We start from the raw sequence: 14,059 nt of genomic DNA, 5'->3' as shown, positions 1-14,059 counted from the left end.
TACTTAATCTAAAGATACATTATTGAGAATATTTGTTAAAAGTTTAGTCAAATATAAATCCAACATACAAGCGGATACACATGGTTCGACTTTAGTTGATCAATATTTGTCGCTCAACAAAACATTGAAACAAATGTAAATTCTAAATAAATAAAGAGTAGTTGAAAGACAAATATTTTATTAAATTTATCGCCAGTGATTTAGTAGTTGATCAACTCGTATGAACGCGTTTTTAGTCATAGTAAGTGCAACTTAAGTAAAAACCAATTAAACGCTTCAGAACTATATAATCAGTAACATTGGTGATGTTAAGGTGACAAATCCTACTATGGGTACTTTTGAACATTTGGTGATTGAAATTTATTGATTTAAGGAGGTAATCCTTATAACAAATTTGCTTAAAAACGAGCGTAATGTTTTCAGGGTTCAAATATGAATAAAAAAGTTTTATATATTTAAATGTCTATAAATATCGATTTATCAAGCAGCAGCGTTCTATCAACATTTGTATTTCTATATTCAGACATTTGATTGTCAATAGCACAACATTACTGTTGTTACGATATTCTATAAAGCTTTCTACCGTGTTTTCATGATCGTCAGGAATGTTTAAGTTGAATTGTTTTTATAAAAAAACCGGAAAATGATTCTGATTTTGTCGTGTGCTTAATGCATTTATTCTGTTATCTGTATCAATTGACTTTGACAGATAATATGTCACTTTTTTAATGATGTAAATACCAATTGAATATAATAATTTTAATTTAATAATATACCAATATGGAGTCAGCAGATATCTTATATAGTACATGCAAGCCGCTTCGTATCTACTGCTATGGTTTTTTCAAAGTATGTACTTTTTCATTTTTTTAATCATCGGCTGTTAATGTTCAACTTCACAACCACACAGATACCTTTAACTTTTTGTACTTTATAATGACGCTTAAAAGCCCATTTCGAAAAATCCTCAATCATTAATTTAATTTCTACTTCATGCAAGTATTTTTTTAATTAAGTTATGTTAAATCAACCGTCTTTTTTTCTTTTATCTATCATATAATATATTATGTAATGGAAATTTGTCTGATATTTTTGGTCGAATAAATTATTTATAGAAAAAGTTTTTTGTATTATGATAAAAATATTAATCATAATGTTGACAAGAATTGTTTGTAAACTGGTTTCGATTTAAGTAAATCAACGCATTCTGTAAAAATCTATATCTTGATAACGTCTAATCGCTCTTTGGTTAAATAGCTTTGAACTTTCACTGGAATAATTCCTTACGTACCAGTATAGATCTAAGCGTATCTTTTAAATAATCGCGTTATATATATTAGTGAATTTACTAAATAGTTAGTCTCCAGCATAGCCTCCTCGGTTTAAATGATAATATTCTTTGGTTTTTTAATATAATTTACGTTTTACTATCTTCGAGTGACACGTTGTACTTCCTCTTCAGATCATCCATGAACTCTTGTTTGAGCAGGGCCAGGCATCTGAAACGGTAATAGATGTTAACAGAGAAAAATATTCGCTAGTCAGGATTTTAATATTCAAAAGTGATTGCTTAATTAAAAAAAAAAACTTGTGGGCGCGTCCGGCGGCGCGTGCGCACGCGTACGTACATGCGGTAGTGCGGGTCGGCGCGGAAGGCCGTGATGTCGGGCGAGGGCGCGTGCGGCGTGTGCACCACGAAGGCGCCCGGCAGCACCACGGCGCGCCAGCCCCGCGCGCGCAGCTCCACGCTGTGCGACACCTGCGCCAGGACCAGGGGATGTAGGTCACACCGGATCCCCACGCCCATCCACATTCGTCCCGTGTGGAATTTCAACCATTCCTCACGTCGCCAATGTGCCACTATCGATGAGGTGAGTTGTTATGTCTCTTGTGCCCGTAGATACACTGGCTCACTGGTCATACTTAAATATAAAACGTGCCGGTGACGTCAGCTCATTAAATGATAATATGGCGTTCCAAAACCACACACAAAAAGAGAACAATCAAATTAATTTATTGACTTAGCCATAGATTTTTTTTTCATTTCATTGATTTATAACATCCTATAACAGTATCCCGAACCATTCATTCACAAGTTGTTAACCTAAAGTAATGCGGCAAGTTGAAGGGGACCGTGCGGGCAGCGGGTGCGCGGTGATTCCCGGTACTATTCCAGGCTATGTGCATGCATAACACAAAAATGCACCTTTGCCGGTCATGTACTTATTCAAGGCACCTCATTCCCCTTACTCTAACGTAAAGATATTACGCCTTTTACCGAAAATTAAGTATAAAGTAATTTTTTTCTTAACATAACATAACATAATCAGCCTGTAAATTTCCCACTGCTGGGCTAAGGCCTCCTCTCCCGTTGAGGAGAAGGTATGGAGCATATTCCACCACGCTGCTCCAATGCGGGTTGGTGGAATACACATGTGGCAGAATTTCGTTGAAATTAGACACATGCAGGTTTCCTCACGATGTTTTCCTTCACCGCCGAGCACGAGATGAATTATAAACACAAATTAAGCACATGTAAATTCAGTGGTGCCTGCCTGGGTTTGAACCCGAAATCATCGGTTAAGATGCACGCGTTCTAACCACTGGGCCATCTCGGCTCTCATTTTTTTCTTACTATGTACTGAATTCAATTCATTGCATATGTTTTTTTTAATTGTCTATTTAGCTTTATTTTCGTAATTTAAAGCACAAAAACAGTAGCACAATATTTTACATGAATCCCATTTAAATGTTATCATTAAATTTTTCGCTCAAGTGTTAATCGATATTATCGAATAGAAATATCAAACGAAAAAAAAAAAAAAGCACCATAACGTGTGCACCGACAAAACAAGACAAATTCACCGTATGCCCTTTTTTATTTTTCGTCTATTTGTTTATTTTATCAGATTTATATTAACGAGTATTAATCGCCGTTTTATTTAATGCGATGACGTCATCGCCACTCTGTATAGAGAACGAAATGTTTTGTACTGGGAGAAAAAAAAGGATCGAATTTCGGATATTGTTTAATCCAAATCATTCTTATTTAAAATCTTATAAAAAAGTGCAATACTTAAATAATAATTTCAAGTGACGACCTCCGTGGTTGAGTAGTGTGTACACCGATTTTTATGGGCCACTCCGAGGTCCCGGGTTCGATTCCCGGCCGAGTCGATGTAGAAAAACTTCATTAGTTTCCTATGTTGTCTTGGGTCTGGGTATCTGTGGTACCGTCGTTACTTCTGATTTTCCATAACACAAGTGCTTTAGCTACTTACTTGGGATCGGAGTAATGTATGTGATGTTGTCCAATATTTATATTTATATAAAAAAAAAGTGTAACTATATAATTATTGTCGCATTAGAATGCATCATGTCCAACATACCTTATTCCAACCGAAGCCAGAAAACCGCGTGTCGTATTTAGGCACGGTACGGTGAACAACTAAGTATGGCTCGTAATCCGACTGCCATTCTATCTAGAAATAAAATATAATAAACAGTTTATAAATAGTATCATGTGATTTTATTTTTATTTAGTTTGGGATATCATTCACCACCTCTGTAGACACTGTCAGTTATATGTAAATATATATATATAACAACAATATATTTTTGATCTGTCTATAGTTGGTGGTGACTACTTACCATGCGGCCCATTTGTTCACCAACATGTGATGAGTAGGTGGTACTTACTATTAAGCAACAATACTTTGTGCTCTGGTCTGATGGACGAGTGACAGCATCATGAGTGGTACCAATCTAACGGTGCGTAAAGTTGCCGGCACAATTTTTAACATTGGCAATTATACATTTATACCTAATTTTTATCGAGATAAAATATTATTTAGAAGATAAAAAAGTATATATATTATTGTTGAACGAAGACTGAGTGACGTGGCTTGGGAAGTGACGTCACCGGACAGACGACGTGGCATAAGAATATATATGACGCGCGGGCGGCGAGGCGGCCATCTTTCGTTGACTTAAGATAGAAAATTGAGTAGTCGGTTGCATGTTAAATGAGTTCCTTAATGTTTTTGTCATTTTCTAAAATATAATTATAACTTTGTTAACTAATGAGTACTTATGTATATTTTTTCAATATTTTTGTGAATGATAGATTATAATATATTTACAAATCATTGATTTTTATGCCGCATAACATATTAGAATATAACGAAGCCATACCTCATATGGCGCAGTTGCTGTGGTCCATTTCAAGTAGTTAGTGGCCCTATGTCCCCTGGGCCATTCCCTGGCCCGAAACTGACCAACATCACCGTGGCTATTAGAAGTCGACAGGCGAGATAAAAGTTCCTCCTTATATCTTGGTGGAGATGCGCGGTATCTTTGGGTTTCAAACGCCGGTACTACTAAACACTGGGAAAATGAAATTTTGATTTTGACTATTATTGTTTTTAATGTTTCTTTGAAATTAACGACTCTTCAGAGGACAATAAAAATTGGAAATAAAATCAATTGTATCAATCGTATACAATAATAGGAAAAAAAATCCGATTACCTCATTTCGCAGGTTTTATGCGATCTTTTTAGAATCTTTGGTGGACTTTTGACATCGTTATAATTAAGCAAATGAAATGTTTCTATAGTGAATAAAGGTTTTTTTTAATTTTCTTTTTTTTTGGATTTTTGCTCACAGCGAACTTTTTCAATGAGAAAGAGAGAGGGCTTAATCAAATTCTGAGAGAGAGAGAGAGAGAGAGAGAATCTCCCCTCGGCTTAGGATGTTGTCGGTATATCGGAGCCGCTATGCGCAGCGTTTGCACTCGTTATGTCTGTCGAGTCCACTGGCGGAGAGATTAAGAGTGGTATATGAAACGGGGTCATCCAGGAACGTCGTCCAGGTCGCCGTCGTCGTGTACAGGAACCGTTAGCTCCTACGATGGGGGGTGTTTAGATTACCAAAAATCTGCCTGTACCTCAAGGGAGATTACCTAACTGCGCAGGACATATTACAGTGCGCAAATACAGGTGCAGTCCCTATTCCGCCATTCTCATAATCCGACAAGACCAGAAAGAGTTCAGGCACAGAAACACGGCTTTAGTGAGTGAAGTGAAGATATATTATAAAGCAGGTTAAAACAAAGGTTAGTTTATTGCTTTTATTAGTCTGATACGGCAGTTCGAAAGGACAGTAGACAAAGAAACTAAGTATCTTGGGACTTGAATCCGTCCTGCCCTCTTTCAACTCTCGCGGGATGTCCGGCCTTTCACCTGACGGACCAGTTATTTTTTGTTTCTGAATTTGGCATTTGCCTTCTAAACTTTACAAATATTTTACTAATATTTCTGCGTACAAAGTAACGGACAAAATAAAAAGAAAACAATATAAAATATGTTTACCTTTTTCTGCGGATAAGGGTTAATAAGCTTAGTTGCGGTCCTCAGGTGTTCGTAGAGACCTGCCATCGGCACGAAGTCCACGTCCATCAAGAAAACATATGGGGTGTTTACGTTTTCCAACGCAATGTTACGGAGATAGTTCACTGGGTAATGTACCTGCAAAATCGAATCCTATACTTGTAAGAACAAGGTCCAAAATCATTTCTTAATCCAAGTTCCATTTACATTACTTCTAATTAATAATTGGTCGGTGACAGCCGATGACACAGTCGGCGACCAATCAGCGTTCAGTATTTAGTCAGATAAGATAGAAAAAAAAGCATAAAATAATAATAAGAATAATTCAATATAAATAAACTTTTTATAGTTAGAACACAAGGTGATCTAATTGCTTTAAGCAATATCTTGTCTATCTGTAAGGAATCGGGGCAGTCCCAATGCTATATAGAACATACAGTATCTAAAATTAATTATATCGATACGTCTATCTCATATATATTATACATGCATACATACTTACAGACATACACCCATACATTTAACCATATATAATTTTAACTCAACAATCAATCGGATTGGCGACACTACGGACGCATGTACCCAGGGGACAGACACTTCTTATCCCCGCTGTGACGTCACCCTTCGCCTCATGTTGTGCCCCGCCTACCGCGCACAGAATCGTAGATCACCATTTCGCCAGTAAAAGATCCGATCACCGAAGCGAGGCCCGAATTTTTTGTTATCCTGACCACTAACTAGGTATCCTCATAATTATATTGTTGCACTCACCGCACCACACACGACATCTAACCGTAATATATAAATATATATCTGACAATATATTACAGACCCAACACAATATACATTAGTTAAATACCAGTTAATATTTATTAAAATAAGGTGACTGATTAGCCTGGTTATTATATAAGAGGTATAATTCCTTACCGAGTCATGTTTAAAAACTAAATGGTAGCCGATATTGTTTCTAGAACTGAGGGTTGAAGACCAATCTCGGATAAAACTTTCTAATTTTGTTACTTCGCAGTCCGATAGATATATTGCTGCGCTTAATGGACCTGAAATAATCAATAACATTTCAATTTTTACAGAATTAATATATATATATATATATTAAATTGTTTAGTGTTAGGACTTTGTGCAAGCCCATCTGAATAGGTATTAGGCATGTGTCCCATATATCGAAACTAATCTAAAATCGGATGTCCGAATATAAGATGTCATCGATTTGATGACGGGTAACCGTTTTCACATATAACATTAAACCCATGAAATATTCGCCCTATCTCTCTTTAACTTTACAGTACCACACCTGTGAGAAAGAGATGAAGCGAATGTCAAACCGATTTCGATATCGCATTCGTTTCATCTCTTTCTCCCATATCGTACAATGTAGTTAAATAAAGACTGAAATCGGATGTCAACACCGATATTTAATGTAAATATCCGTTACACAACCGTCACAAAATTCGGATATCGCCCATGTCTAGTAGGTATCATACAATGCCAATGTATATGGCCAGTGGTGAACCGTCTACCATAACGACACACGTACAAAAGACATTTAATTGGAAACAAAAACACAACTTAAAAGAAAAAAAAAAATTAAGATACATTAACTTAAAATTAACTTTAAATGTGTGTTTCTCGCAACTTTGACATCGAATTGATACAATCTCACCTGTCGAGAGTTTCAATAATCTATGATATTCGCAATAAACAGTCGGAGAAGTTGTTATCGGATTTTTGAAAGTAAAATTAAAGTGGATTTAAGTAGTAGTGGAACAGTGTTGTATATATGTTGTATGTATATCTAGAGACATATTAATCAAGAACTGTCTGTCGTGCATAATATAGTAGATCTATAAAACTATCTCATAGAACATGTATATCTCAGGTTTGTTTTGCTATCGTTTTGGTACTCTTCACAACCAGCTTTCACGAGAAAATGCATGACGAGGGGAGGGGGTTCATAGGTTTGTCCTTTTTTTGTTTGCGTATGTGTGTATTATGGAGCTAAGTGGAGATATTAGACAAGCGAAGAAAATATTCTAAAAATCCTTTGAGGTGTTATAATATAAGTTCACGACAAAATTTGGTATCAGCTTTTCGGAAGTTTATCCCAAAGTTCGATATAGTTACATAAAATCAATAAGACTGATATACAACAAGGACAATCAACTGTACCATCCCAATGCTTGACAAGCCTCTCCAGAAACTGAAGTCTATCCATAGACAGTTGAAGGACCAGCGTCACGTCGAAGCTGTCTACGTTGATATAGTTATAGTCCATATAGTACAAGTGCGTGCGAAGCTTAATGCGTTGTGCCGCGCGGAAACTAAGGCAAAGGTCGGAATGATTCATCTGAAAAAATAAATGTTATCTGTTTGGTCACCAGTTATTATTGAACATTTTTCAAGATGTTTAATATGGCTGTAGGAAAGTTAAGTTTGGCAAAATATTTTCATTTTATTTTTCTAGACATTTGTGTAGAACAATTAATTTTCTTTTTTTTTATTTGTAATTTTTTATCAATATATATATCAGTAATATAATTTCTGAATTATAACTAGACGTACCTTATAAGTAACAACTTCGTTCTGTGAACATCTATGAAGCTTTTCTCGTAGCAAATTACCATCAAAATTTACATATGACTGATGTATGTTTTTAAAATATTCCGAATCACGTATCCGAACGTTATACTTGCTTGGGGAGTTCCAATGAATTATCTGTAATAATTTACATAGACATATAAAGACAATAAATAACGTGTATGACTCGAACAAATCTGGATTATGTTTTAAGTAAATTTTCATTTTGTATCAAGAGAGTTAAATCTTGTTTTTAAGACTCTTATTTTCAATTCAATTCAAAATTACCTTTATTCAAAGAGGCATTTACAAGAACCTTTGATTTCATTTATAAATAATATACAATAATAATAATGCAATTAAGTCGATTCGGCATGAACCTCAAAAAGTTTCAAGTTTTTCGTCTATAATCTAAATTGGTCAAAAATATTATTTTAAAGACATGATAATATCGGTGGTGTTTTCAAAAATATAACAAACACATGACGTTTAAAAATGTAGGGACCCAAAACAAACTCACAACACCAAAAAATATACCTTAACAGTCTTCACATCTTCGCCGTAGCACGACTTTGCTAGAGTCTGCATTGACATTTGGACATTGTACTGACAGTTTATAGTGTACAATATTTTTGGATATTTTTTTATAATTGCGTTTATGACATCCTGATCGGCCAACGTCGTCTCCTTAAGCCTTTCCAAGTTTTCTTTGACCGTGCTACGCCATATTGACGTCCAGTCGATTTTGCGTCTAATTTTGTACAAATCTAGCAACATGACACCCGTATTGAAGCCTCGCCCTAACGCTGGCCAGCGTGTCTCTGTGTTGGAGTACCAATTACTTTCATTTTCAACTAGGCCTATGTACTGGAAAATTACAAAAGTAAAAGATTTTTCTTAGCATTGTTTTTAAATATTTTTAAAATTGTAGTACATGATTTCCCATAGCAATTATTATTGAAAACATACAATTAATTTTTAAGTTAACGAGACTTGAAGCTATTACTTGTTTGTTTATAATTAGAAGTAACCAAGCAAATGAGTAAGCCATCGAAGTACGAACCACTTTTTACAGTATTTTAGTGCCATAATGAGAACTAAGATGTTATTTCTCGTGTCTGTAATTAAGCTAGCTAAATAACTTTTGAAACAGGAAAACAACAGAATATATAGTTATAAAATATCGCCCATTTAGCAGCTTTTTTGAACAGAAGGTTTGTAGCTTATCCTATGAATGGTACAAAGCAGGTTGGTAGATACTAATGGAGAATACCAGAAGTTCATCCAACACATGAAGGTTTCCTCATGATGTTTTTGTTCACCCCTGCTACTCTCATGTGATGAATCATAAATATAATTCACTTACTTGGTCATCCGTCATGTTATGAAACATATTCCACAGTTCAACAATATCACTGAGGAATGTTAAATCGGAATCCAGTACGATGACTTGTTTCAATGATTCAGGTAGAATACTTGGGAACAGCAGCTTGACCAGGGCATATATACCAGAGTAGTGACTGTTAGGTATCCAACGCACTTCTGAGAGACGGTTCTCCGTGTTGTAACATGTGTATTTAACTGTAAAGACAAGTAATAATTATACTAAAAATAAAATTAAGACAAGATGCCCAGTCGTTAGAACACATACATGTTTACTGATGGTTGCGGGTTCAAACCCAGGCAAGCACCACTAAATTTTCATGTGCTTAATTTGTGTTTATAATTCATCTCATGCTCGGCAGTCAAGGAAAACATTATGAGGAAACCTGCACGTGTCTAATTTCAACGAAATTCTGAAACGTGTGAATCCACCAAACCACATTGGAACAGCATAGTGGAATAGGCTCCTAACCTTCTCATAGAGGTGAAGCTTTAGCCCAGCAGTGAGAAATTTCCAGGCTACTATTATTCTATTATAAAAACTAAGACAGGTCAAATATATATATATTTTTTTTTCCAATTGATTAACTTGGACAGTGTTATTAAGATGAATATAATTTTGGAAATATTGTTGTTGTTAATTGGATACATAATATAATGAACCCGAGTATCCAATGTTGCTTACTTTAAAAAAAAGAGATATTAATAATTTTGATACAGTGTCATATTAGTATAATTAAGAGATAGTTATAATTTATACTATCATATTGCATTTGTATTATGGCAACACCACATATGATGATATCCTTTTGATCAATTGAAATCTAGGTGACTATTCATTATTATTTGTAGCAGATATTATAGTGGTAAAGTGCGTGCGTAATAGGTGTCAGTACTCACATACTTTAATACTCTATTGGGACGACAATTCATCACGACCAAAACGAGTTATATAAACCAATGGTTTTATGTGTTTAAAATACGACTTAAATATGATAGAAGTAATAAGTCCAGTATCAAATCAATACATACCATCCGGTAGATCCCATGAATCGAAAAGCTTGGTGATGGTTTGTGCTGATCCCGAACCCACAATGAAATGAAAGTGTACTGGGTTCTGGCGATGGTGTAGTAACGATTTTAACATTGGTGTGATGATCCTTGTACATTTCCCCATACAGACTAGAGCGATGTGTACTGTTTCACATAATGTTCCCACTGCATCTGGAATCTAATAGACAGTGATTGAGTAAAATAAAATCATCAAAGTTATTGGTACTGGGTGACGGAAATAGCAATAATTAAATGCCAGTTATTCACCAATCTGATTTACTTGGTGGTGGAACTTTGTGCAAGCCTTTCTGTAGGTAGCATCCACTCAGCAGATATTCTAATGCCAAACAGCAGTACTCAGTATTTTTGTGTTCCAGTTTGAAGGCTGAATGAGCCAGTGTAACTACAGGCACAGGGAACATAACATCTTAGTTCCCCAGATTGGTGGCACATTGGCGATGTAAGGAATGGTTAATATTTCTTACAGTGCCATTGTCTAAGGGCGCTGGTGACCACTTACCGTCAGGTGGCTCGTCTGCTTACCTAAATAAAAAAATAAATAAATGAATAAACACTTTAAATATGCTTAAGAAAGTTATAAGCTTAAAAGTAATATAACAAACAATTTTTGGTAAAAAAACACAAACTATATTTTTCTTTTATTATAGATTGGTTATTTAAGTAAGAAGAAAAATATTACAAGATAATTTCCTTTACGCCTGCAAAATATTTAGATTAATTGGTTAAAATAAAATCACTAAGAGGCTATGGTTACTATAATTTTGACTGTATTCGATTATTTATATATTCATAATAATGTAAATTTAAAACCTTGAAATACAACTATCATTTTACAGCTTGCTTATACTGCTGCTACTAACAGACTTCTTAAATAGGATATTTTTAAAAAGTTCAAAGGCACAGTTGTGGCCAAAGAGATTGAGGTGGTGTATATTAAATTAAACATTATTAAGCAAACAACTTTTGATGAATCTTTTGAAGAGCTAGAACTCTCTGGCTTACTTCTAATAAGTTTGCTGTCAACATATAATTAGAAGGTTAAAATCAGGAAATGTTTCATATTGCACCATATTTTTTTAGATTTTATTATTTAGATGTTTTAACAACAATGTAAATAAGTTATTAAATTTATATAAATTGTCTATTTTTTAGGAGGATTTGCCAATTTAATGAGTGGACGATTTTGAGGGGGAACATGACCCCTAAGACCATAGGCTTACTCAGGTGTTATTTGACCATATATGAGTAAGCTACAATAATAATGGCTCAAGTGATATTACAATGTAAACTAGACTTGGAGTATAATATATGTTTAGTCTTTTAAAATGTTAACATTGATGGTGGAGGCATTATCTCCGAAACTATAAGGTAGTTTCCTCCAAACTAAAAATAATTCAGATGTTACATAATCATCTCTAAAACAATGATTTCTATAATAAACAAGAGAAACAACTTACCTCAGGAACATAGTATTTGTTATCAGATTCTGAAAAATCACGAATCCCACTCACAGATAGCTGTTTTTTGATAACTTTATTTTCTGTTTCAAGTACATCTATTCTAGATATCAACCACCAGTAGTAAACAACGGAAACTGCGACCCATATACCCAATGGGACGCCTAACCAGGGTCGAAAAAATAGACAGTTGAAAACATATTTAGATGAGAAATTCATTTTAGGCTCATGACTTCTTATGTAATTGCCAATTTGCGGTTAATCCATAGATTGTACTCATATTTGGTTTCATATATTCTCTTAATTTAATCGGTGTTCCTGTTACTGTAAGCAATATATATGAAAATGTATTAAAACAGCTATTTCTAGATTTAGAACATATTTTGAACAGAAATAATTAGTTCAGTGGTTGGAATATGGGAAGTTTATATTTATACAGCAAATGCAAGTTTGTTAAAAGTTAAGTAAAAATATGGTTTCGTAACAACCTCAAAAATTTAAATAAGTATAATAATTGTCTGAGTCGTAGATATTTAAGAGTTCCTTTAACGACTCTCTCTAAACGTGGAATACTTACATGGGCCACTTTCTAATTATATATATAGGAAGTGAAACTTACCGGTGCATTTGTGTTTTCGTAACTTAGTCTTAATTAATAATGTAGATGTATTAATTGTTAACAAAATTTACATTAATTTAGGACCGAACTGTTAGCGAAAATGTAATCAAAATGTACAAAAGGTAATCTTAATTAACTGTCCCTACGATTTCATTGCATTTGGAATTTTAATCAGAAGTCAAATAAATAAAAATAGGGACCGTTTAATAACAAAGCTACATGTCAATGTCAGGATGTTGTTTAAATAATTACTCGTGGAAAAGGCATTGTATCATACAGCCTTGTCATAAAAAAGTTTTATTAATGGATATCTATTCAATAGTTAAATACATCTATCAAATATTATATTATCCATGCAGTTTTTTTCATAACTATATTTTGGTCAACGTCACGCCAAATCATTTTTTTCTAACCACTAACTTACTCGTAGTTTTTCCTTATTTTTTTGGGCATCAGATCATTGATTGTAGCGATAATTTGCCCTATTTAAATATAATATTATTTGAATTTGCATGGAAATATGCATAAATATATAAGTTTGTCATTAATTTAGTTTGACTTATATTAATTTAGAGACCGACATGTTTTATTTTACACGCTAGAATTTTAATCATAGTTTGTTTTAAAAGGTTTATTTTGATATTCTTTGTTGATACTCCTCTCAGACTAATTGTCTGAAGATATATTTTCATACACCAATTAAAACTTTGGGAGGCGATGGACCTCCGTGCCTAACGCATCTGTCTATGGGAAATATTTCACCATTCGGTTTTGATTTTATTCAACTTTTAAAATTGCTGTAGTTTTTTTTGTAAATATATTAATGTATCGTTTTTGCTGTCTTAAACTTAACCAGATATTATTGAAGATAGATTGTCGAATACTTTTGATATGGTCAATCATACTTTTTTTTTGTAAATCCCGTCTGGTTTTTCATTGATTTGAGTAAATTTTTCAGGTACAAAAGTTTCTCAAAAAAGTCAAAGGAAAAAAGAACCAACTCTTATATGTGAAATTAATATATATTTTAAGTAAAAACAAAGTACACAATTGCCAAAATATTAAAAACGAAGGAATTGTAAAAAACTAAATGGCACTTCTCAAGTTCAAGAAAAGCTCAAGAATTAAATTAAAAATGAATTTGTTAGTAGGAAAGTTTATTGTCATGACTATTGTTTACAATATTTTATATCAAATTCAATGACTATCTAATTTAACATATTTAACAAGGTGGGACATTTTGACTATAACACCTACAGCGAATATTGTAGTCATTTGTATGACAACTTTTTCTTAACATTAGTTTTATAAGTTATGAAAAAACACTTATTCTCTCTTATAAATATTATTATAGCTCTATTTATTTCTATGTAATTAGTCAATGCTTGCAATTAACAAGTAGAAGAAAAAATAATGTTATATTTTATAAAATTGTTTCTATAATATTTATTTCTTAACGATGCGTGGGTCAAATTTTACCCATTCCGCTCAACCGTAAATGGTATGTTGTATAATTATAGATACTATTTGGAGCATACCATAC

General features: G+C 33.7%; 1 protein-coding gene across 1 annotated transcript; it reads right to left on the bottom strand.

Moving 5' to 3' along the window:
• Nucleotides 1-1,223: 1,223 nt before the first annotated feature.
• On the bottom strand, nt 1,224-12,742 carry LOC113404542 (xylosyl- and glucuronyltransferase LARGE1-like). The gene is made up of 13 exons (XM_026645467.2): nt 12,517-12,742; nt 11,898-12,221; nt 10,399-10,597; nt 9,350-9,564; nt 8,521-8,850; nt 7,969-8,121; nt 7,576-7,753; nt 6,316-6,446; nt 5,371-5,526; nt 4,195-4,386; nt 3,390-3,482; nt 1,629-1,759; nt 1,224-1,499 (listed from the first exon to the last, which is right to left on the bottom strand). Exons 2-13 carry the CDS (start codon nt 12,114-12,116, stop codon nt 1,418-1,420), a joined length of 2,079 nt encoding a protein of 692 aa, XP_026501252.1. The 5' UTR covers nt 12,117-12,221; nt 12,517-12,742; the 3' UTR covers nt 1,224-1,417.
• Nucleotides 12,743-14,059: the final 1,317 nt, after the last annotated feature.

The sequence above is a fragment of the Vanessa tameamea genome, chromosome 22 (assembly GCF_037043105.1).
Source record: "Vanessa tameamea isolate UH-Manoa-2023 chromosome 22, ilVanTame1 primary haplotype, whole genome shotgun sequence".
Lineage (NCBI taxonomy): Eukaryota > Metazoa > Arthropoda > Insecta > Lepidoptera > Nymphalidae > Vanessa > Vanessa tameamea.
This window is presented reverse-complemented; position numbering and strand designations above follow the sequence as displayed.

Bases quoted from the DNA above. Each gene is read 5' to 3' on its own strand.
- LOC113404542 (XM_026645467.2), bottom strand. From the start codon at position 12,116: ATGAATTTCTCATCTAAATATGTTTTCAACTGTCTATTTTTTCGACCC. The intron at 8,122-8,520 runs GTATATTTTTTG...AAATTATTACAG, and splicing joins AAGATGTGAAGACTGTTAAG to ATAATTCATTGGAACTCCCC. The intron at 1,500-1,628 runs GTACGTACGCGT...TTACCGTTTCAG, and splicing joins GCCGACCCGCACTACCGCAT to ATGCCTGGCCCTGCTCAAAC.